Source organism: Equus quagga, chromosome 14 (genome assembly GCF_021613505.1).
Source record: "Equus quagga isolate Etosha38 chromosome 14, UCLA_HA_Equagga_1.0, whole genome shotgun sequence".
Classification (NCBI taxonomy): Eukaryota; Metazoa; Chordata; class Mammalia; order Perissodactyla; family Equidae; genus Equus; species Equus quagga.
In genome coordinates this window covers 24,660,886-24,687,320 of record NC_060280.1, presented here as the reverse complement: position 1 = coordinate 24,687,320, position 26,435 = coordinate 24,660,886, and the positions used below count along the sequence as shown (strand labels likewise).

The 26,435-nt window shown below is 36.9% G+C and overlaps 2 protein-coding genes and 1 pseudogene across 2 annotated transcripts; all 3 read right to left on the bottom strand.

The window, feature by feature from the left end:
• Window positions 1-2,992: 2,992 nt before the first annotated feature.
• Window positions 2,993-3,928, bottom strand: LOC124225412 (olfactory receptor 51B2-like). Its single transcript, XM_046638071.1, has one exon. It carries the CDS (start codon window positions 3,926-3,928, stop codon window positions 2,993-2,995), a length of 936 nt encoding a protein of 311 aa, XP_046494027.1.
• An 8,000-nt stretch (window positions 3,929-11,928) lies between these two features.
• LOC124225402 (olfactory receptor 51B5-like) lies at window positions 11,929-12,860 on the bottom strand. The gene is given in 2 exon segments (XM_046638058.1): window positions 11,929-12,119; window positions 12,122-12,860. Coding segments are annotated over 2 exon segments (930 nt in total).
• An 8,464-nt stretch (window positions 12,861-21,324) lies between these two features.
• On the bottom strand, window positions 21,325-22,261 carry LOC124225403 (olfactory receptor 51B5-like; annotated as a pseudogene).
• Between the last annotated feature and the right edge of the window lie 4,174 nt (window positions 22,262-26,435).

Here is a 26,435-nt window from a genome sequence, read left to right as displayed (position 1 = left end):
ATTCTACTTATTAAAATTTATTGTGTAAGTTATAAAAGGAAAGTTTTGAGATGAGAAATTATTTATAGAATAAAACATTGAATGATTTATCAGTTTCATATGTGAGTTTGCACACACACACAAATATGCCTGTGCATAGCAGTATAAAGTCTCAGATTTTAGAGATGATTTGTTGATTTTGTTTTTATAAATGAAAAGGATAATTCATTAAAGTTCACTTAAAGGAAAGAGTTGTGTATAAACTTTTTTCAGTTCCGTGTGTTTCTATGATTGGTTCTCTGTGAAGATATGCCCTAAATCTATAGTAATTTAGGTAAGCCATTATGAAAGAACTTCATTTTCCAAAATATTATTGTTATTTGCTCTGAGAATAATACAGGTTTTTAGTTCTCCGCTCCATTTTCACTCTTATATTTGTAACAGATCCTCTGTTTTTAACCCATTGCATCATATCATAATTTATGCGTTATTTCCTATCTGGCAGGATTTTTTAAGCTGCTGATTCAGAACTAGCTCCACTTCAGTGAAAGTTACCCAGGAAAACCCTTGATCTCTCCTGCTTTATCTCTGAATAGGAGCCCAAAGACCCATTTGTTCCATGACCTTTTGGTACCATCAACTTCAGTGTGTTTCCTTTATCCCGCACCTCTAAACTTTCAGCGTATTCTGACACAAGACTTGCTGTTACTAAGACTCTTAACATTCAGGCAAAATGAACCACATACAGAACATGACTTCAGTGAATGAATGTTTAATTAATACACTAATATTTTGTTTTAAAAATCCCAGTCATAGAGCTTGAAATATTTCCTTCAGTTTCTTTATTAAATTACAACTTCATCATTTGATCTCATTCTCAAAGTCCCAGAATTTTTAAATTTCTTACTATTTTTCTTACTTAACAAACAATATATAGCCAACATTTGCTTTTACATTGGTACTACCATCTTCAAATAGCATAAAACAGAAATTTAGGGTTATGTTTGCTTCCTCTCAACCCTTTCTTCCCTCTGCTTTTCCAAAAAACCTGTGAATCTTATTAAATTCAAATCCTAAATGTCTCATAACCATCCATTACCTTCCATCTCCACTTTCTTAAATTGAGCAACTATTATCTCTTTCTCAAACTACTCCAATATTCTCCTATTGTTTCTTCTGTTCATCTCCTGCTCTCTCAAATGCATTTTATATGTAATACTGAAGTGATGATTTAAAAACCACAATGAAACTGTGCTACTTCCTTCAGTAGCTTTCCATGGCCTTTGAGTAGATACTCAGACCCCTACTGTGGTCAAGAGGATGCTTTGTGATCTGCCCTCGTCTTCCATCATTAACTTCTCCTCAAAGTAATCACCCTTTCCACGTAGCGATGCTGTCTGGGTGGTTCCATAATCCATCCCACTGGAGGCCTCTACACATACTAGCATCTTATTAGAATGTTCTTACTCCTATTTTCACAAGTTTCTAATCTTTTCTCAGATCTGAGCTGAAGGGACACTTTGTCAGGCAAATTTACCCTTACCTCAAGCCAGAATGTGGCCTCTTTTGGGACCCGCCGTCTCAAAGCAATTTCTTCTTTCTGTTTTATTATTAATCACAGGATTTATCTCAAATTTGGATTTATTTGTGGGTTTTTTTTGACTGTCCAATTCTTTAAAAAATCGAGATGGAAAGATTTTGTTTATTTACTGCTATTACATAATTTTTGCTTAGAGAATGCCTGTCCTATACTAGTGCCTTGAAAAAGACCAGCCAAATAAGTGATTGAGTATTAGTGCTGCTTCCACAAAACAGGCATATGAGGACTGATTTAAAGTCCTTACCCTCTTCCAGACAGAAATCTAATATGACATAGGAGATGTGAAAATAACTTATGCAAAAGTATAAGAAAAGATATAAATAAATCTGGAAACAAGAAGGCCTTTGCACTATGGCCCTGATTTCTCAATATATAAAGTAAATCATAAAATTATGCATATAGAAACTTTTAAATTATGTATATAGAAAAACAAACAGAAAACTGGAAAGTATTTACAGTATAAATAAAACTTTAGAGATAATACACAATGATACCTACAAGTCAATTAGAAAAGAATGAAAATTACCCCTCAAAAAATATGATCAGACAAGTCTAAAGTGAGACTTGCAAAAGGCTGCAGCAAACTGAAAATTGTGCTGTATCACAATAAAAAATAAATTGAATGCACAAAAACTACACTATCAGACTATATTTCATCTATCAGGCATATCACAAGTGTTTCTCTCATCTGTTCAGCATTTAGAAAGAACATCGATAAAGAGAAACAAATCCACTCATGAAATGAACTAATGGCAAATTCATGAATTCAGAGAGACTCTACTATAAAGTTTATAAATGATATTCTATGACTTGAAAAGCAAATCTTGCTTTGAAATATTGTAGTTTTGAGATATAGTGAAGTCCCATGGTCCTCAATCCACATGTTCTAGTTCATCTTTGTGTGGCCACAGAATGAAGCTGCAATTGTACATCTTTCCATAAATAGGCTGTACTTGACCCAGGCTCGACATTTAGCTGACCTTTTCTGAAATACTACTTGCAGTTGTTATTAATATGGAATCTGATTTGCCCTATCTTCTCTGCCTTATTAGAGAAGTTGTCTATATCCTTTATCTCCCAATTCTACTTTCCTAGAATCTCTCTCTATATCTACATATATATAAACATACATATCAACATATCTATCTCTATCATCTATCTGAATGTATAAATATGTGATTATATGTCTATATGTATTTACATATAGACATCTATATAGTACGTATATTCATTTAAATATACATATACATATATATACATATTAATTTCATTCCTTCTCAATTTAGCTTGTAGCTTTATGTAATAATTAAAGCCTATTTAACTCTGATAAAAGGATGATTAGGTATATAAAACCCTTCCAATTATTCAAAAGACCCAGAAATCCTGGAGCTCTCAAGATTTTCAAATAAAAACTCAAGCCCTACTGCGCACAGAAAACAGGCGAATGATGCTTCTCTGAATCTGCTTTGTCTTGATGCTGTAGATAATGGGGTTCATAAATGGAGGAAAGAGAAAGTAGACATAGCTCATGGTAATGTGGACCACATGTGGTGCATGCTTCCCAAACCTGTGGATGAAAGTCAGGCCGATCACAGTAATATAAAAGACTAGGACACAGCTAATGTGGGAGACACAAGTGCTAAAGGCCTTAGTTCGTTCCTCTCTAGAGGCAATGCCCATAACTGTCTTAAGGATTAGGATATAAGAGAAGAGTATAATCAGAACATCAAGGAAGAAAGTCAAAGCCACCAGAATAACAGGGTATACACGATTAAATGTAACATCAGCACAGGCAAGTTTCATGACATCTTGGTGGAGGCAAAAGGCGTGGGAAAGAACATGGGAATGGCAATATGGGAACCAATAGAGTGGCAGAATTGGGGGCAAAAGGGATAAAAAGCCTCTCATCAATACACCTAGTCCTACCTTCATCACCCAATAGTTGGTAAGGATAGAGGTATACATCAAAGGGGTGCAGATGGCAATGAAACGGTCATAAGCCATGGCAAGCAAGACACCTGATTCCACAACGGAAAGAGAGTGAATGATGTAGGCCTGCAGGAAGCAGGATCCCTGGCTGATCTCCCGGTGATTCACCCATAAGACACCCATTACAGTTGGCATTGTGGTCAGTGTCACCATCAGATCTGTGCCTGCCAGCATGGCAAGGAAATAGTACATGCGTTCATGGAGACTGTGGTTATCCTTGATGAGATAGAGCAGAGTGCCATTGCCAAGAAGCACAGAGACATACACTACAAAGAATAGGATGGAGATCCAGGGATGAGCTTCCTCCAGACCTGGAAATCCAGTCAGCAAAAAAGGAGCAGCACTAATATTGGACCACATAGTATGCCCACAGGTGGAGAGCAGCTTTCTAAAATCCTATCACACAGGAACCCATATTTTTTAATGGTAATGTATCAAAGCAGCCTTAATCATAATCTTCATACTTGGAGATAATTAATTGGTATAATCAATTTAATCTGCAGGCATTTTCCTGCAGAAGAGTGGAGATTTGCCGGGAATACTTGAGATGAAGAATGTTGGTCTCTCCATAATTAGAAGAAAATACAGGTTAATGGCTAAAATTTTCTGAAATAAAAGAAAGTTATCTATTATTTTTTCTTTAATCATCAGCCCCTACTATTGTGTATATGCTTAAAACTATTTATAGCAACAGAGATAACCACAAACAAATAGGTACAAATGGATAATAACCTTATTTGATCGCTGACTCTTTAAATGCAATTAATTTTGATTTTATGTTTCACAATCATGATAAAGACATACTTTTTCCAGTTAGAAAAACTTTATTTTGTTTCTTTTTGAAATTAAATGTCAATGTTTTATGGAACACGACAGCATCACCATCACTTACCATTACTTTGTTACTCCAAAAGTTACTATTTTTTAGAGCGTAAGTTGGCTTCCAGAAGTGTGAGCCACAGAGCAGCCAGTAACAAGCATGTGGACCTGTTTAGATATGCAGCTTTAGATCTACCTCCAACCCACTGAATCAAAATTTGCATTTTATTGCAATCCCCAGATGATTCAAGTGCACAGCAATATCTGAGAAGCACAACTCTAAGAATTTCACATCTGTTCCATCATTGGAGATGGATGCTTTTTGATTCTTCTACCTGGTTGATTTCCTCACTCTTTCCAAATATCCTCATACAATTTTTTTTTCATTGCTCCTTCACCTTTAATGGTTCTCTTTCTTCTTGTTTTTCCAAATCATTTGACATAAGTTAAACGTTCAAATTCTTTCTCTATGTCTCCTTCTATCCTCTCACCTTTTCCGCCAACATTTAAGTCCTGGTGAGCTGTTGCTCATGTGGTGGTCACATTATAATGCTCCCACAGCCTAAAGATGTCAGTCATCTCTACTATTTCCATTTTCTTGGCTGCCACAACCTGAAATAAAGAAACTATTACCTTTTATGCTGTAGTTTTATTTCACCATAAATTCAGAAGAAGCAAGGCACATCTCCATTACTGAGAGATAGAAAACTTCCTTCCTTCATAACATGTCCTTAATATCAGAAATAAATCAGAATCAGTACAAATCACGAAGAGTTTAACTCTTGTGTAAGAAAATGCTCTGAAATTACATCTGTATGAGCATGGTACCCATTGAGATAGAAATCATGAACAGTAGGAGTTCCCTAAAATTAAAGCACATTTAAGGCATACAGAGGCTTAAATTATGATTATTGTGCAGATGTTGTTCTCCTCCTGAAAGTTTCCTTAGGTTTAAACATATGGATGAGAGAGCAACGTGTAAGAGGAAGAGAAAGGCAGTTTGGAGAGGAAGTGAATTAGAGATATCTATATTGAAGGGTGAAAATAGCAGAAAGACATAAGATCTTGAATTCATTTCAGAAAGGAAATTCAGAATGATTACGCTGTATTTTCAGACTTTGTAAAATTCTATGAGCTTCTTCTTGAAAATTAATTAGGTCTTTGCAGAGTGGTAATAAAACATTCAAGACCAAAAAGGACACATGTTTTCACTATTTTTATGAGCAGAAAAATGTTTGAGAAATAGGGAGGTTGTATTTCACTCTATATCTAGGCTTGAATAAGAAAAATAACAAGATATAGAGAAGGCTGTGGGAGCTCTAAGAATGTGAAAAATGGGCCCTGTCCCTGATCTTTTTGGGATAAAGAGAAAGCGCAAGGAGAAACCTGCCCAGGACCAAGAGAGGGCTCTGATATTTATCCAGAAGCAGGTGTATGGGACTTCTACGAGTACAAGATACTGTCATCAAACTGAGGCCCACGATAGTCAGTTTCTTCAGGCTTGGATCATACTCCGTGCATTCTCCAAAACCTACATTATGTACAAAAAATTCCATAAACGTGGCTTGGCTATGAATGGGTTTATTTATTGATAGATGTTAAGAAAATTGCTTCAAGTGCAAGAACTAGCTTGTCTGGATGGAGATAGGGAAACTATGGTCTTGAAATTGATGGGCAACTTCCAACTCAGAACGTGCTTTTTTTTTTTCTTTTGGTGAGGAAGATTGGCCCCAAGCTAACATCTGTACCAACCTTCCTCTATTTCGTAAGTCAGATGCCACCACGGCATGGCTTGATGAGAGATGTGTAGGTGTACACCCAGGATCTGAACCCACAAACACCAGGCCACCAAAGCAGAGTGCACAAACTTAACCACTACGTCACTGGACTGGTCCTATGAAAGTGTTCTTTCTTTAGTGACTTCCTAAGGTTCTGGGGGGTCCTGTCTTATTAATACCTGATGAATTGTCCTTCAAAGGTCATCTTACACATGAAGGTATAAGCAGCCAGTATGAATACCATTCCCTAATATCATCTAGGACTAGTGGAAAGATTACTATTTTGACTGCACAGGATTAGTGGGCACATGCCACATGACTGCTGCTGTGTTGATTGCTGGGAAAGCCATTTAATGATCACAGTCTTTGTCATGAAGAAGCTCACAATGCAAACCAGGAGTTTGTAATCGGGTTTACGGATCATCCTGCAATTTTATGCAAAATATTGCCCATGCATATCTCAATAGGGTCCTTAATGCTGAAAACGTGAAAAAGCACAGACAGATCTGAGCCCTGCTTCTGGCAGCATTCTGGATTTGCTACCAACCTAATCTTCATGTGCTGACATTTTTCTAGGTGAATAGGATTCCTAGACTTGTAACCACACCCACGTGCACACACACAGATATCCATGGAAACAGCACAAACTGCTCCGTCTGAGAGCATAACATGATCCTTAGTGGATATGGGAGAAGGAGAATGGACAGAGGAACTTAGATGCATGAGGAAAGAAAAGATAGAAAAAAATATATGTACATCAAAAGAAAATAGTAAATCCATCACTAAGTCCAAATAAACAAGTGAACAGAGAAGACAGTGTGATTCTTCCTCCCTTTGTTTGCTCTCCACATATACTCCATTCCTCCTGAGTGGGATAGGGGATAGGCCCCCATAGACCTTAGGGTGATGGGCCAAGGCCAGAGTTTCAGGATTTTTCTTAATGATTCTCACTGACAATTACCCATACCCTTTCTAAGAAAGCAGTTCTGAAAGTGTAAACACACACATAAGTAAACACACACGCGTGTGTGTTTCGAGGTCTGCTATTAAAATTTGATAAAAACTATAAACCTCTACCCAGAAGAAAATGGTTATGAGCACACAGTGTAACATTTAATTTACAGCACTCACAGTTCTCCTGAAGCCAATTCAAGAATACAAGATTAGAAAAGCCAAATCTAGCACAATTTCTTGAATATACTTATTGAAAAGAAGGAAAAGGCCATGCTGTAGATGTTTCCCACCTCAAGTGGGATCTTCCCTTTATGCAAGCCTCCATAAAACCTTCTTTAATGCTTTCCTTGGCTGCATATAACATCAGTAAGGAGAGGAGTCATTCTATATTTCTGTTCTTGGCACTCACCCACTCCAGTATTGTCATGGGAATAGCAACTCGTTGCCGCATTTGAAGACTCAGTCCAGATGATTCCCTCATATGGCCTCCTGAAGAAGCCTCATTAGAAACCTCATGTGTGTAGAAATTACCTCCCCAGAGTTTCAGCTGTACAGCTACTCAGGAGACTCCTTGATCTCTCTTGCCTCTCTCCTCTTTCTGGGAGGAGCTGGGCCACTTAATCAATGCCCTCAGGACTTGCATACATTTCCCAAAGGATGTATGAGGAAACTGGAAACTCAAATGCCAGCAGAGGAAAGGACTTCAGGACTTAGTTATGTGACCTCTCTGCCTCCAGAATCCTCAGCATCAGGATTTAAGAAATGCATGCATGTCCTTCCTGTTGTCTGCCTCAAATGCTAAAGGCATACCAGTTTCTCTCAGCATCACATGTACCATTGTCGATCTTAGAGACTGTCAATTCCAATTGCATTTTTGTCTTTCCTGTTTCTTTGGGAAATAAGTTCTGTTCCAGAGGAATATCAATGGATTTCTTAAAGCCATGTATATGGAGACAGTCAACGTTTTGTCTTAAAATTACATTATTTTTAGATCTTTGACCAGTTTGTGTCAGGTTCATGATGTGAATCATAGTCTTTTTATTCTCAGAATGTAACAGTATAGGGTACTAGGAAAAAATATTTACCTTAAATTTTTATAGTTCTGTTATGGCTGCATGGATGATAGCATGCCAAGGGGAGCACATAGAGGATATCTTTAGGATCAGGAAAACTTCCCAGAAGAAATGTGATTTAAACTGAGAATTTAACAATGAGAATGGTAAGAAATACCGTAGTTGTAAGTGGAATAGAGTTTAGTTCCAAACAGAGACAAAAAAAGCGCACAGGATAAAGGGAAGAAAAATATGATGAATTCAAACAAAAAGAATTTTAATATAGCTGTAACAAAATGTGGGAAAATTTGACACAAAATGAATTTGTGGGAGCAAATTCTAATCAAGTAACATCTTACAAATTAGATAAAGAGTTAGGACTCTACCCTAAGAGCAATGAGTGTAAAGTGATTGGGAGGAGAGTGATAATCCGATGATCGTTGTTATGAACTTACTTTGGTTAAAGTGTGAGGAACGCATTGGACAGATGGAAGAGTGAGTGATACAACTGCAATAATCCAGGTGAGAAATCGTGTTGGCGTGGATACGATGAGGTGGTGTCAGTCTGGTTGGCTAGAAGTGGATGAGAGAATGATTCTATGGCTTAGAAAGAAGAGAAGTTGGTGACTGATTGACAGTGGCAGATTGAGGAGGGAGAATAGTGATAGATGACATCTGCATTTCTGATTTTACCTGAGTGGAGAGCAGCTCTATCTATTAAGATAGGGATCACAGGAAGAGAATGACTTTATCAAGTAATCAACAATTATTTGTTGTTTAACCCTTTTGCACTAAACATTGTTTTACACTCTAGATTTGACAAAAGAATGGCGCGAACCCACTCAGTTTAAGGCATTCCACATCTGTAAGCAGTCAGATAGAGGTGTTTTATGGGCAGGTATATATATGTACCTTGAGTTTGGAAAACAAATATAACAGCAGAAGAGACTTGAGGATGATCAATAATCAGATCAGATCAGATTAGATTAGAAATATTGTTTCAAACTACAGGAATTAGTTTCAAAGAGCATGGGCTCTGGAGCCAGTCAAGCTGAGTATGCACTCTAACCCTACTTCTTATAGGTTCTCTTTCTTAACATACCCAGCACTTTAGCTTCCTCATCTGAAAAATGGGGATGGTAAAAGTTGTTGGCAAGATTTTTACAAGGATTAAATAAATACTCCTAAGAATGATGGTAAAAATTGTATAAGTTAATGCACGTGAGTGTTGGCACAAGGCCTGGAAATTGTTAAAAGCTGAATAAGGAGTAGTTTTGCTATGTTTTGTTATGTTTTCTCAGAAGAGTATAGAAGAATGAAATGTCTAGAATGGATTTAAAATTAGCAAAAAAAAAAAAAAAAACCCATAGGATAAGGACATGACACTCTTTAAAGAACTGAATAGTAAAATCCATTTAGAGTGTAAAGGTAAATGAAGACAAGAAGGAATCAGAAACAAAAGTGTCAGAGAACTGGACGTCCTGGCCTTGTTGGAGAAAGCTACACTGGGAGTCACTGAGGGAGAAAGCTTGAAGTAGTCCCTCATTTTCGAAGGCTGTTTAAAACTTCTCATAATGTCATTCTTATTAGCTACATATTTCATCATATAAAAGAATAATCATATATTTAATAATTCCTACTAGCTGAATGCCCTTCCTTCTTATTTTCATGTTGACAGATCAAAATTTTCAGATGTGTGTCTTTGATGATGTTACCAATATAATTAATAGAACATATGAGTACTAACAGCAATATGTATTTTCTCAAATTTTCAGGGAAAAACTCTCACAAGGTGCATTTTCTTATTAATTGATAGAGGGGATAACTAAGCCTCGGAGATAAAATGGCCTGTTCAAAGACCACATTCTTTCTGCAATGCTATAACTTTTTTTTTTTTACAAATTTTCCTTATTTTGTAAGAATAAATTGACATTAGTAAATTTACCATATCCAAAAGTAGAAAAATAATTACAGTTTTGGTCTTTTTAAATGTAATAGGATGTTCCTTATTTCTATCATATACTCTGTTCATTTTATCTAGGGAAATTTGGGAAAAATGCACATATTATAAAAGTTAGAATATAACTTTATGTGTGTTAAGATAGTATAATAGAAATGGTTGTTAACTACATTTCTATTAAATTTTCTCACATTTTTTGGATGTTTTTTGCTTATGTATTTTGATAAGAAAATAAAGATCATGCTTGTTTCATATTCTTTAAATAGTTTGTAAACATGAAATTACTTTCTCTTTTTCATTGTTTCTCTTTGAATTTGTTTCCAGGTATCACTATTAGAGACACTTAGTATGTTAGAACAAAATGTCATATTGCCTTATGATTTTTTTAAATGTAACTTTTTCCTTGCTTTTAAGTTCTTGTTATATACCCTTTTTTTTTGCATTTTTAAACTGACTGGATTGCACACATTAATTGATCTACTCATTATTTTCTCTCATAAAATTAATGGGAAAAACCTAATTAAAATGAGAAAAAAAACTAGGTGAATTGAGAATGAGAGTGCACAATGATGGAAGATCTAAATCAGTAGCTGTCAAAGGTTATTTTGTAAATAACCGTTTTCAGTGGAAGTAAATTCCTTTAAAAGAGAATCTACTGCTTACAGGAAATAACCCCAGTGATCCTGGAAACACATGGGAATGTGCAACTCCTTCTACAATAAAACAGTCGTGGACTAATTATTGATTGAATACACTGACATTTTATCGGCCAAAATATTTTTTATAATTTTGCTTAATGTACATCATTCTCCCCATCCCTCCTTACCTCTTGAGGAACTAATAAAATTTAGCTTCTCTTCCTATATTGCTGATACACAGATTCTGGTCATGTTGACCCCTGCGAGGAATAAAATGCATGCAAGGCCTTGAATGAACTTCCCTTAAATATCTTATGTGTTTCAAGACCATACAATTACAATATTTCCTGAAGACAGTTTATTTCACTACCATCACCCTGATCCAGAAAAAAGACAAAATGTTCCCTCTGCAAGCATATTATTAGAATGCTTCCATGACTAATATCACTTTTTCATTAGCATGTGTAGAGGTTATGAATTGCAGAACGCAGAACAAAGACTCATGTGTGCAAGAAATAGAACTTTATTTTATTATGAATAGTTTGGAGTCCTCATACCATAAGGTTGAAGACATCAGGTATTATCAACTAGAGCCTTCTCACTAATCCTTAGTGGACATTTAGCTATACTGGCATCTGCTCGTTTAGCCTTTCGCTTTTTTGTCAGCAAGACCTCTCTTGGTTTGAATATTTTATTCTCATCCACTTCTGATACAGTCTAGTGCCATGCAGTACCAGTGGTGTTGTCCAAGACCTTTCATCATCTCTGATGCACTGCCAGGCATACAGATCATTTTTTAAATGTTTTCCACACAGTGCTGGGAAACTCTATTAAGGTATGCCATTCTCCTCTTGTCAAATAGACTCTTCAGCCATATCAAGTATCATTGACCCTATATAATCATGAAGACAGTGATTCTGCCAGTGTAGAATATGACAGAATAAAGCAAACCAAGCTACCAAGAGCAGCAGGAGTAAGGTCAATGTCCTTGGGAGTGTAACAGGGATGAGGGGCTGAGAATCAGAGCAACGGCTCTGGGTCTTTTAAATGACAGGAATGCTAGTCTTTTTGATTCTGAATCACACTGGCATTATATAGTCCATTGTTCCAAGAAACCCATCATGCAATGGGGAGAAGCTCCAAAGTAAGTGAATCAGGCTCAAATTCTGTGGAAAGAAAGAAGGTGATTGATACCATTCTGTATCTGCTTGGTCTTAATTCTATAGATTATTGAATTCACAAAAGGGGGGAAGAGGAAGTAGACATAGCTCATGATAATATGCAGTACATGTGACACATATTTTCCAAATTGATGAATGAGGGTCAGCCCAGTGACAGTGACATAAAAACCAGAACACAGCTAATATGGGAGACACAAGTATATAGAGCCTTAGCCCTCTCTTTACCTGAGGCAATTCCCATGACAGTCTTCAGAATTAGGATATAAGAGATAAGGATAAGCACAGAGTCCGAGAAACCAGTTAATGAGACCACAGCTATAGGATAGAGTCTGTTGAAGGTGATGTCAGCACAGGCCAGTTTGATCACATCCTGGTGCAGACAGAAGGCATGGGAGAGGACATGAGATTTGCAGTAGGGGAATTGAGAAAGGGTGATGATTATGGGCACAATAAATATAAATCCCCTCATTAGAACCCCAAGACCTATCTTCACCACGGTTGTGTTGGTGAGAATGGAGGTGTATCTCAGGGGATTGCAGATGGCAATAAAACGATCATAGGCCATGACAAGTAAGACTCCCGACTCCACAATAGAGAATGAGTGGATTAGATAGGCCTGGAAGTAGCAGGCCTCAGGGCTGATCTCCCTGTGATTCAGCCACAGAACACCAAGCACGGTAGGCATTGTTGTCAAAGTCACTCCAAGGTCTGTGGCTGCCAGCACAGCCAGAAAGTAGTACGTAGGCTCATGAAGAGTGTGTTCTTCTCCGATAAGGAATAGAAGGGTGCCATTGCTGAGAAGTATGGAGACATAGATGACAAAGAAGGAGATGGAAATCCAAGGATGAAATATCTCCAGACCTGGGAAGCCAGTCAGTAGAAAAGGGACAGCACTGATGTTGGACCGCATGGTGGAATCCTGAGGAGAAGCAGAAAAAGACCTCTGCAGACCAGAACTGTCCAGTAGAAATATAATTTGAGCCACTTATGTTATTTTAAATTTTCTAGTAGCCACATTAAAAAGGGTAGAAAGGAAAGAGTTGAAATTATTTTAATAATATATTGTATTTAATTCACTATATCCAAAATATTATCATTTCATAGGTAATCAGTGTGAGGATCATGAATGAGCTATTTTTACTTTTTTTGTGCTAATTATTCAAAATCCAGTTTGTAGTTTATACTTACAGAACATCCTAAATCAAGCTAACCATAGGCTACAGTATTGGATAGTACAGCTCCAGACTACAAAAATTATTTTTGCCATATCATTTGAAAACTAAGAAGTCAGTCTTTGAATAGAATAGTGCTCAACTTTGTATCCCTTCTTCGTAAACTTCTCTTCTGGGTACTCTAATTCCAATATTTTCTAATCCCTCATTACCTTGGTCAGAATCTTCTGCTAAAGCTTACCTGAATGTCTAGCTCGATCTCACCTGAAATCCAAGACACTTTGTCTGTTTCTAGTACTGTCTTCTAGTTTTTTCTCCTCTCTATTGTGAATAAGTTTTATATCATAGGAAAAAAATTCAGCACACTTATTTTGGATACACCATTCATATTATGTGTTCATTGATTTAACAAATGGGAATTTATGATATCTATATAAATGAGGAAATGGGTGGAACTCTAAGTATACAAACCTCATCATTTGTGAATAATAAAAATAAGTTCTCTTTGGATTATATCATCTTTACTAGAATTGAAGCTTACTTAATACTTTGTATGGATAAATGTATTATGCAATACCACAGGATCAACCCACTCAGGGAGCCCCAAAGAAGGGTGCTTGAAGTCTGCAGGTACGTTCTGACCCCATGTAATTGTTATATTTCTAAACTTTATGGAGTTTACTACTCCACTGTATTTGGTGCCAGAAGACAGAAGAGAGAAACTTGGAAGTGACTCTTTTTTCAGTTCCTAAAGTTTACCTAAGGACAATCATATTTGTTTTCATTACTCAGTAATCTGATATTTCTTGCTTCTTTAAATCACACGTGGTTGTGCTAAATGCAATGAATATAGTAGTAAAATAGCAGACACACTTATTAGAATGGACAAAATCGTGAACACTAACAACACCAAATGCTGGTGAGAATTTGGAGACACAAGAATTCTCATTCATTGCGGTGGAAATGCAAAATGGTACAGCTGCTTTGGAAGACAGTTTGACAGTTTCTTACAAAACAAAACACACTCTTATCATACAATCCAGTAATCATGCTCCTTGGTATTTACTCAAAGAAGTGGAAAACATATCTACACAAAAACTTGCACACATATGTTTATAGCATCTTTATTCATAACTGTCAAAATTGGAAGCAACCAAGATGTCCTTCAATAGGTGAATGGATACATAAACTGTGGTAATCCATATAGTGGAATATTATTCAGCACTAACAAGAATTGAGCTATCAACCCATGAGAAGACATGGAGGAACCTTAGATGAATATTAACTAAATGAAAGAAGTTAATATGAAAAGGCTACATATTGTATGATTCCAATTATATGACATCTGGAAAAGGCAAAACTATGGAGACAATAAAAAGATCAGTGGTTTCCAGGAGCGGATGGATGGGGGAGATGAATAAGCAGAGCACAGAGGATTTTTAGGGTAGAGAAAATACTTTGTATGGTATTATAATGATGGATATATGTCATCATACTTTTGCCAAGCCCACAGAATGTACAATACCAAGAGTAGGGAACCCTAAGGTAAACTATGGACTTTGGGTGGTTGATTTGTCAATCAAGTTCATCTTTGGTAAAAAAATGTGCTATTCTGATGAACGATGCTGATCATGAGGGAGGCTATGCATGTGTGGGGACAGAGAGCATATGGGAAATCTCTGTATCTTCCTCTCAATTTTCTTGTAAATCTAAAACTGCTCCAATAAACTTAAATCTTAAAACAAAAGGAAAACAGATAGTATTCCTGAACTCTTATCTTATAGTCTAATGAGGTGGATGCATATTAAACATTGATTGTCATAACAGACGTGAAAAATAAAAGTGACAATAAATGTAGAATCCTTAGATTATACTAAATGCAAAATAAATATTAGTGAGCAATAAATATAAATGTCTTTTCCCATCTTTCTGTTTAATTGATATTTCCCTTCCATCTCAATAATCAATCTTTTGTTTCTCCTAGAATTCTCACTTTTGTTTTTCCTAAACTCTCATTACTTCATTTTCAGTTTTGTCTTTTATCTTCTATCTTTTTCTTTTATCTTTTATCTTTTATCTATCTTTTATTTTATATTACCAATCTCTCATACCTAGTGGCTCTAATTAAATCAATCTAATTAAAACATGCATGTACTCCCAATCAGTTATTAACATTGATGGTTAAACTGATTTATGTAATTAACATTGACTTCCAAATAATATTTACTTATACCCTAGTTGGTTATTTGTAAGCTGACTGATCCGAGCACTGAATTCTCTCAAATGTGTCCAATTAAGAATCACCAATATTGGGCCGGCTCCGTGGCCGAGTGGTTAAGTTCAAGCGCTCCACTGCAGCAGCCCAGGGTTCGGATCCTGGGCGCGGACATGGCACCACTCGTCAGGCCACGTTGAGGCAGCGTCCCACATCCCACAACTAGAAGGACATGCAACTAAGATATACAACTGTGTATTGGGGGGTTTGGGGAGATAAAGCAGAAAAAAAAAAAGGAAGATTGGCAACAGTTGTTAGCCCAGGTGCCAATCTTTAAAAAAAAAAAAAAGAATCACCAATAACTCACCAACTACCTGCATATGTGGACACCATCAGGCCCTCCAGGCTCAAGTTTTTCTCCAATAGTAGACATGACTGATCAGGACTGACTGTGTCTTACCCCCAGTGGAGCTCTTACACAATGATCATTTCCAAGACTTAAGGGAACATTAGCTCTTAAAGGTAGGCATTGAGATAAGAATACACACATAGTTTCATCCTATAACTAAGAATTAGTCAAATTAATGAAGGCAAAAGGAACAAAGAAGAAGAAAGAGAGGCAGAAAGGTAATATAGGGATATATGAGAGAAGGAAAACAGCATAGAGAACAGCACCAAAAAGAGAAGTAATATAGAGACCTACATGCGTCGTAATGACCCCGCCCTGCATTTTCACTACCAACCTCAGTCTCTCTTTCCCTTCCTGCCTCTTCCAAAGAATATTCCTATTGCTAGAAAAATTTCTTTATAGCCTTGGGCTATCAAGAAAGTCTAGGTAGCAACCTGAATCTCTTGGTTATTTATATAAGCATCCAGGACAAAAACATCACTGCCTATCTCTGAGGACTGGGTATTTTCTAGGGAGTTGAACTTTTATACTGCAATTTGTTACAGTGGACAGAATTGTGGAGATGGATAGCTTTCCTCAGTTCTCTATTTACCTTCTTGCAACATCTACATAAAGGAAGAGTAGTCCAAGAAGACTGGTCATCTTTATGATCCTCTCTATTATTTCCATTCCATTTTCCCACAGTCACCAGAGCCTTACCTGGGGCACCGGGAACTAAGGAGAGGGGTAATTGCTGGGTCTCAATGTAGAACCTCATGCAAGGAGTTCTCTTTGAAGACTGCCAACAGTATTAATTGGTGATGTTATTTGTATAGTAAAATGGTTCCCCAGCATCCTTCTGGTTGCAGATAATTAGAGTTCTGGGATATTTTTTCCTGGCCTCCTCTGGGGAAGGAGGTGGGCCTCCAGAGCTATGTCCTATGCTGCCATGTTTTGATTGCAGACAGAAAGAAGAATGGTAGCTTCATCTAATAGATAGAAGTTGTGTTGTGAAATCACCTTTGTCCTTTCTGATCCTCCCCTCAAAAGAGAAGATCTTGATTTTGTCATTCCTGAATCCTGGAGCAAGAAATCTCACTAAACTTAGGTGAAGTTTTTAGATAATTCCCTGACACTTACCTTTCCTTGGTTTCAGATGACATGACTCACTGCAGTACTTGACACATGCGTTCTTTCTTTTCTTTCCTTTTTTTTCCCCTTTTTTGGTGAGGAAGACTAACCCTGAGCTAACATCTTTTGCCAATCTTCCTCTTTATTGTATGTGAGCCATCACCACAGCATGACCACTGACAGACGAGTGGTGTAGGTCCATGCCCGGGAACCGAGCCCAGACTGCTGAAGCAGAGTGTGCCAAACTTAATCCCTATCCCACTGGGCTGGCCCAACACATGCATTCTTGAGGTGATATTTTCCCGTAAAGGAATGTAATTGCTGACAAATTCTTTCAAAGAGTAAGTTTTTAACGTGTCTCTTGGTAAGTCTTACCCAGAAGTCACAGTTCTTGCATGGAGAACAATACAAATCAAGTTAAAATTCTTCTTTTACTTCAAGTATCTAGTAGTAAAGTGAAGTAGTGGACATGGTCATGGTGTTCTTACCATTCTCGACTTTCTTTGATAATTTGTCCTTGAGTAGGAAGGACTATACTCATATTCTTGCAGAGATAAGGATCTGAGGAACATTCTTGTCTTGTCTTAGCTTTGTCTTCTAAATGTATCGTAGAGCGTAGACTAACTGTGAGACCTTAAAATGATTGGTAAAAGAGATTAGCTCAAGGCCAATCTCCCTCATCAAAGAAAAAGAAAAATGGGTGTTGTTTATGAGCTTATTCATAACAACAATTCTGTCTGAGGATGTAAATAAAATAAAATAAAATAAAATAAAATAAAATAAAAATGAATTGAGATTCTTTAGTTGGATATAGAGAACTCTGGGTCCTTTGAACATTTCTAATCACTCTGAGTACCTAATTTAATACTCATAATATCTAAAATTTATCTTTAAATATGTGATATTTCATTTACCTTACAAAGGGCTGCATCTCCTGAGATTGAACCCACAACCATTTGTTAACTAACTGAGTGAAACTCATCTGTCTCTCACCTAGCATGAATTTATTTTACATTTGAAGGAGGAATAATCTGCTGACTTATTAGATCACAATTTCGTTTTTCAGATTTCTTTAATGTTTTTCACTTTCTTTCTGATTATTTTAAAGTCTGGTTTCTGTCTTTCATCCACAAGAATGCACACGTAGCTTTTCATTTCCTAACTCAAATTCAATATTTGTGATAAATTATGCCTTAAAGCCCATACTATAGAATGGTAACATTCTTTTGAGAGGAGAAGATGATAATTACAAAAGCTTTTCCCTAATATATATTCTTATACACCTTAGTCTCCTCTAACTACATGCTGTTCATTCATCTCAATAGGCACCAGTGAATTTATTTATCATGAAGTCCTTCCACGTACAGGTTATTTTTTTAAGTCTTTCAGTGATCGTAAGCAAAATTACACACTTCACCACGCTGTCTTATTGAAAGAGATTCACTGATGTGTTGGTGTGTTGGTCCAGTGGACCACTCTGAAGTCTACGCTGCTTATGAATACAAACCACATTTGCAGTGTTTCCTGGGAAATCCTGTTGCAAATAGTGTGCTAATGGTACCCAGCATTTTACCACGGGAAGAACCGTATGAATCTATAGTAAACTCTAAATTTCATGTTTATAATAACATACAGCCTAGGAAATGGTGTTCTTATCTTGATTAATAAAATGGATTTCAAAGAAATAAATGTCTAGGTGGATGTCAGCAATTTGTAGTTCTTCCATATGGATAAATGGAGGTAATTCTTTAATCCCACACCCAGTTTTCTGTTTCTATTTTCACACTACGACCTCTTCCCCATGAATTTATTTCCTCAATTACTTTCAAGTCAAAAATGAATTTCCTAAATAAAGGCAATCACTTTCACAAATTATTTACCAAATACTCAACCAATTTTATTTCCTAAAATTTTTCAGCTTTCACTTCCTGTATTTTGGAAAAATAGATAGTTCTCTGTCTAATAGTATTTTGCAGATTTTAAGTATTAGTTGGTGCAGATTCACATATCCGTAACTGCAGTTGTGTAATTATTAGTACTATTTTAGTTATAAGTGACTGAAACTCAACTGAAGCTAGTTTGAAGAAAATGAAACAAAGTAAAAAGGGAGGTCTTTATTACACTGTGGAACCAAAGGAGAAAGTCAACTACCTTCCTTGTCACTGAGCCTCAGAAAAACATGGAACCAGAGACTTGAGGGTTTGGGGGATTTTTGCATTTCCTTGTTTATAATTTAATCCAAATGCTTATTATAGTCTGAGACCACTCATCTCATGGAAAACATGACTATTAACAATTCTAAGCATATCATCTTTCTAATTCTACCACAATGAAAGCATAACTCTTTTTTATGATTTTATTATGAAAATTCCTGAAAAAGATTCTGACTGGCTTTACATGGCAGGGAATAGGGGTTTGGAGATATAGTGAAAAATATCAACTCCTATAAGGAAGCACATTTTCGGAGTGGAAGAAGGAGAAATTCTCAGAAGACGGTAGATGCTGCTTCTATAAGCATGGTGGAGTACAGGGAAGAAAACAGATTCCACTCGAGATGGCAGAGTACAGTTTACACTGGCCTTAGAATTAGGAGATATGGATTTGAATCACAACTATACTGCTTATAAACTGTATGTCCTTGAATAAGGTATTTAACTTTTCTTATCTTCATATTCCTCATCTATAAATTAGTGACAATAATATCTACCTCATGATATTATTATAAATAATATAAGTTATAGATGTAGTGGTCAGAGTAGGAGAAATTGAGGGACACATGTTGGATTTCACGGACATTTGAAAGTGACATAACTTAATGTCACATACATACACGCAAACTAACAATTTAGTATTCAAACTGTGTTACTTGGATACCATAGAATATGAAAGAATAAAAAAATGAGTAAAACATATAGTTACTCTCTTTTTATAAGCTCACTCCTTTCACAATTAAATTTCTTGATGAAATAGACAAAAAATGAGAGTTGCAGGTTTCTTATGTTGGACTCCTTATAAACAAAGCCAGGCGAGGGATTCAGATGTATGTAATTTATTAATAGATTCTCTCGGGAGACTGGTAGTGAGGAAAAGCAGGGCAGGTGGGGAAAGGAGATAAGTTAGGACAAAGTCCCATAGGGATTTTAACGTCAGAAAGTAAGAGCATTGGTATATGTCCATGGCCTGCTTCCTGGGGACCAGGGACTGCAATCTTGGTGAGGCAATTCTAGTTGAGCTGAGAATGATAACCTGAAGAAAGCAGTAAACGTGAGCAATGAGCAACCAACACTCACAGGAGCAAGGGGTAGGTGCACACTTCTGAAAAGGGATCTGAACAAAGCACCAATGACACCAATAGCATGTACTATATAAGTCCTTCTCTCGGTTCACCTAGTTCCATCTCTGCTCTGATTGAGGTGTAATAAAGATATAGCTTCCACACTTTGAGATTGCTTTAACTTGAGTTCAAGTCCTTTCCTAACTCATCAGAATATTTCAATCAAATAAGAATAATATTATTTTATTTCTTGAGATATTCACAATTATAATATGGAGTCAGGGTACATGTACAAAAAGAAATTATTCTTCCAAAATTGTGGAAATCTATGCCTTCAGTCCCTCAGGACTTGTTCATAGCACAAGGATGGAGAGGAAACTCCCTCTTCCACTCAGAAAGACTAGTTAGCCACTGGTAGATGCTCTGGAGATGGCAGCAACATCAGAACTAAAGATTGGGGTAGTAGGATAAGAATGAGGGCAAAGAGGGAGAGAAGTGCTCATTATATCTATTTCCTCTCATTTATCCATGGTTCCTCTTATCACAAACAACTTTATCATAAGTAGATACTGCCTTGGGGAGTAAATATAAGCATATGGCTTTTGAGACAAAGTTGTGATTATTTGATGGAGAAGTGAGGAATCAATGAGATAGTTGGGATGATAAGTAATTACAACACTAATAAAGGAGAATTCACACTTCTTTTTTGGAAAGTTCCTGAGCTTTAGTGACCAAACATATAGGTCCCTACAATTTGTGTGGGTATCTATGGGGGAATTCATGGGAGTTAGAGATTGAATTGAATATAAATTGACCAAACTTTACTCCATTTGACCCAAACCAACACATAATTTTATATCCTTATAACTGTTGTTTCTATCTGCTACCTTTCTAATCCCAAAGAAATATATGTTAGGTACCTTATAGCCTACCTATAAACACCTTGGTTATTATTATCATAAGAATTGAATGGCAAACAGACAGAGATATTCAGTATGCAGAAATTCTTTTAAAAATTGCATAGACTAGATGATGCCAAAGACCTGGGCTTAAAGAGATACTTTACAGCAGTTTGTATCTCTATTTTCACAACTATTTTACCAACATCACGGGTGTTGGAAATGTGACTTCTTTGCCGCTCTGCCAAAGACTGGAGTTCTCACATTCTGTGTGAGGGGCTACGATGGTCATAGATCAGGCTCCAAATCTATGAGTAGTAAAAATACGAAGAATGTCACTCTGGATCTGCTTGGTCTTGACACTAGATTATAGGATTCATTAGCGGAGGGAATAGAAGATACACATAGCTCATAACGAGGTGGGAAATATATGTAAGCTGCTTCCCAAACTGACGAATCAGAGACAACCCAATCGCTGTGACATAGAAAACCAGGACACAACAAATATGGGAGATACAAGTGTTGAAGGTCTTGGCCCTCTCTTCTCTAGAGGCGATCCTCAGGACACTCTTGAGTATCAACACATAGGAGATGAGGATAATCAGAGAATCCAGCAAAAGTATAATGACTACAAGCATAACTGGATACAGTCAATTGAAGGTGGTGTCCACAAAGGCCAGTTTGATGACATCCTAGTGAAGGCAGAATGCATGGAAAAGGACATGGTAGTGGCAATAGGGAGAAAAAATAGAGGGATAAGATTAGGGGGACAACAGATACAAATCCCCTCATCAGAACTCCTGGCCCAATTTTCACCACTCAAGTATTAGTGAGTATAAAGGTATACCTAAGGGGGTTGCAAATGGCAATAAAATGGTCATAGGCCATGGTAAGCAAAACACCAGACTCTACAAAGAAAAGCAAGTGTATAAAGTAGGTTGAGAAAAGAAGGCTATATTTCCAACCTCCCTGTGATCCAACCAGAGGACTCCCAGCACCATGGGCATGGTGGTCAAGGTCACTGCAAGGTCTGTAGCTACCAGTCTGGCCAGGAAGTAGTACATAGGCTCATGAGGATTGCTATCTTCCTTAATGAGACATAGGAGGGTGCCATTGCCAAAAAGGACAGAGAGGTAGATGAAAAAGAAGGGTGTGGAAATCCAGTGGTGAGCTGCCTCCAAGCCTGGAAAACCAGTCAACAGGAAGGAATTGGAGCTGCTGTTGGGCCACATGTTGGGTTTGCCAGAAGGAACGTCCTTTTTTCTCAGTTGTTACTAAAGAAATGCAGCTCTTCTTTAAAGATATTATTCCAAGTATGTCATCTTAGAATTATTTCTTAAAGGTAATAATGATATCAATATAAGCCATTGTTTCTCAAAACATATTCTTAGGACAATCTGTATCTTTTGTGTTTTAACTGCATTTTCCAGGGACCATCTTCTACCTACTTAACTAAATCCTTGGAGGTTCACATCGTCATCTGCATTTAAAGAAGCTCCTTAGGAAATTTGAGATGCAAACTACAACTTAGAAACCATTTTCATCACTCATGCATCAACTAGATTTCACAGAAGAATCCAGGCTTGAAGGATTTCAAGGAACCCAACCCTAACCTTACTCTAATCTACTACCCAAAGCCGCAATTGCCTTCACAGTAGTGATTCCTAATCCATATTACACTGCATATATACGGCTTCTCTGAATAGTCAACAAAAGTCAGGAATCAAAAAGAAAAACTTATAGAAAAAGAAGCTGTGCCACTAGTACTGTTGCTAAGGAGCGGACACATATGAGGAAGGGGCACTTTCCTCCAAATTTCATGGATTAGACTTGGGGAGAACAAAAATGTTTACATTGTTTAGTAGCTTTCTCCTGGACAGTACATAACTACTCAATTCTCACTACAATAGTCCAGAAGTTAGATGAGTCTAGACACTCGGGCTGGAATAAATGCTTAGGCCAGCCAATGACATGGCTCATGATAGAGTTTATCCTTTATTTCAAAAAAATTTATCTTCTCTTATTTCCATGTGGTTTCTTTCTCTCTCCCCATTATTTTTCTGTAGGCCTGCTATAGCAACTCCCCAGAACTCCCCAGAATTTCTCACCTTTCAGGTTTTCCATTTACATTTAAACAACCACATTCGCATCTTCTTCTTTTTATATTCAGCCATAGGCTTCTGAATCTGTCCCACTCAATACTAAATGATAGCTCTATTGCTACTTAAACAGAGAGTTGTCTGTTAATGGAGGGAAGAGATATGCCCTTTAAGGAGATTTTAACATCTCTTCTGCCACTAGATTATGGGCTTCTTGCATATAGAAACCATGTTTTGCTTGCCTTGTTCAACACCTAGTGAAGCACCTAAAATGTGATGTATGTGTATACATACACACACACACACACACGTGTTACATATATACATAAATTGTATGTATGCACACCTACATATATGCCTATATGTGCACATGTACATATACATCTATATGTACATATGTATGAAATTATACTTGCATACATTAATCCAACCAATAATTTTGAGCGCCCACTTTGTGATAGGCACTATATTTTAAGCACTGGAATTAAATGACCATGAGACAAAATCCCTGATCTTATAAACCGTAAACTAAGTTGGATAATAAATAAGAAAAAATTAGGTAAATATAATGCAATTTTAAAATAAAACAGTACTACTGAGTAGAGATTGATTTGGATGATAATTGCATATAGTTTCATACAGTATTTTGATTGACCTAAGACTGCATCTTAGAGGAGGTAACATTTGAGCTGAGACCTGACAAAAAAGAAAAACTGGCCATATGAAGATTTAGAAGAATATCGTTCCATTGAGGGGAGAAATTAGCCTGTCTGGAGCTAGTGAACAAAGAATAGACGGACAATAGGTCATGTCAGAGATCCATGCTCTGGTCAGGTCTCATATGGCTTTATAGATAACAATAGGAACTTTGTTTTTACTACAAATACAAAGAGAAGACATTGGAGAGTTTTAAAAATCACAGTGGAGGGGGAGTGGTGACATATTCTGATTTGCATTTTTAAGTTATCCCTTGGACTGCTATGAAAAGAATGGATAATCAAGCAAGATAAAAGAAGGGAGGGTAGTTAGAAAGCTATTGAAATAACCCAGATGAGGCATTAGAGTGACTTTGACTAGTAGAATAGTGGAAATGAAGAAAATTTAAAGAGATAAGCATACAGTTTTTGAAGTAGTACTAAGACTTTCTTATATATTGGAAACTGGAATGAAGGAAAAATAAAGAGAGTCTGACTAATTTTTTTTTTTTTTTTCATTTCTGGCTCAGGTAAATAGGAGAATGGTGAAGTCATTTATTCAAAGGAGGAAGTCTGGGGGAGATATATATTTACTCTTGAGTAAATCAAGAGTTATCAGTAAATATGACTAAATTGGAGCAAATGGATGCCCTATTTTTTCCCTGTCCCATACCAGGATAGTTTATTCAAGTTGGATTTTTTTCCATTTAAGATATTCTCATTCAAATATGCTTCTTTGAAGTTATATTTTGCCAACAAAAACCACCACCTTTAAGATGTACCCAAAGAAAACTCTCCGCTTCCCTTGTACCTGAATAGATGAAATCTACCTGAAAGTTTCTAGCACTGGAGAGGTGCCAGGCAACTGCTCATGAGACAGTGATTCAGCCCTTTTGGCTTGGCCCTAATGGATAGAAAATTGACAGAATCACTTCTCATTCTCCATACTCTGTTCTCAGGAATAAGAGCTATAACTCAAAATTTAGTGCTTATTGAAAATGTAATATGTGTTGTTTATTCTTCAATCATTGATGCAAAGATAATCCTACATAGCCCCTTGTCTTGTGTGTTCTAAATACAACTTCATTATTTTACTTCTCTGATCCTTGAGCAATGATCTTTAACTCAGTCTCTCAATGCAAGTTGGTGAAGAATTTTCTCTTGTAAAAGAATGTGTAACACAAATAGTGAATCACTACACAGAACACTACCCAAAGTGGAAGAAATTCCATTTTTCTGATAACCTTTGACTCAAGTTCCTCTTCTCTATTCCCCCAAATCCCATGCTGATCTAGGCTTTGCTTCATGCTGTGGGAAATTCGCTGTCTTCAGCTAGGTTCTCTTGGTTTCTAAAAAAAGGGACATTGAGGGAAGAGACAAAAGCTGAGGAAAGACCATCCAGAAGGAGAGATTACGAGGAATGAGATTAAAGTTTGAGAATAGAACCAAGAGGAAGAATCTACAGTTGAGTATGTTGAAATTCAGGTAACCTTTCTGCCATTCACACCCAACTCTGCCTCATTTAAATGTCTTGTAGAATACGAGGTGCCTCAAGTTTATTCCCTAGATAGAAGACATATAAGATAGTCAGTCATATTCATACTACTGGTCCTGGCAGGTCTTAGGTACTCTTGCCCAAATCTCTTTCCAAGTGCTACCAACTTCAGACTGAGATCTGTATATTCATCAAGAACTATGGGACATAAATATTCTTCCTTTTTTCTTCTCTCTAGACAGCTTATAGAGGAATCCCCTAGTACCCTCTTTCTGCATCTGCTGGACGTTTTCCCATACTCACATGTACCATAGCTTCATTGTTAAGAATGAGGAACAGGGTTCTTGAGTGTTTCCTGAGGACTCTGATCATGTGGCTCCTTCTCAAAGTCAGCTAAGAGATCCAGTCAGTGAGGTTATCAATGGGGAAAGCACCTCCTCAGTGTTTTTCCTGTTTCAGGCAAATGGGAACTTAAGAAATATTTTCTCTATATTAACCTCTTCTATGAAGGAGTTGGAACACTTAATTAGTCTCTCTAAAGTCTTAGAGCATCTTCTCCAAATAAGGTATGGAGCTAATAGAGTCTCAGGTGGAGCTTTATGTGTGAGAAAGCAGAGTTCTTGTCTTTATTGCCCCAGCAGACCCTGGTATCACCTACAGGAGGTTGTTTATCCCACATATCTACTTCAAAATTCAAATCATGCCCAATTGCTCTCACAAGGAAGTGTATACATCTTCTTGGCCTAAGTTATTTGAATTCTAATTGTATGTCCTGCTTGGTTTATCTCAAAGGTAGCTTGGGAGTGGAAAGTTAGAAGGACTAGAGTTAATATGTAAAAGCCAGTCAGCTTCCCATAGTACCCAACATGAACCCACAATCTGCAGTCCACACTGTTACTTTATTGAGTTCATCTTGCTAGAGTTTTTCTCTTTTCCTAGAACTGCAGTGAACATACTTATAACACATTGCTTTAGCCAAGCGCACCTCATCACTTTAGTCCCATGAGCGATAATATCTGTGGTTTCTCCTTCAACCCTGCTAGGAACCATCCTGCTGGTTACCAGTTTTAGAGGAAAATAAGCATATATGACCAGAAGAACAAATTTTCTCTTCCTA

What these genes read in the sequence shown, in the direction of transcription:
- LOC124225412 (XM_046638071.1), bottom strand. Translation starts at nt 3,928, where the DNA reads ATGTGGTCCAATATTAGTGCTGCTCCTTTTTTGCTGACTGGATTTCCA.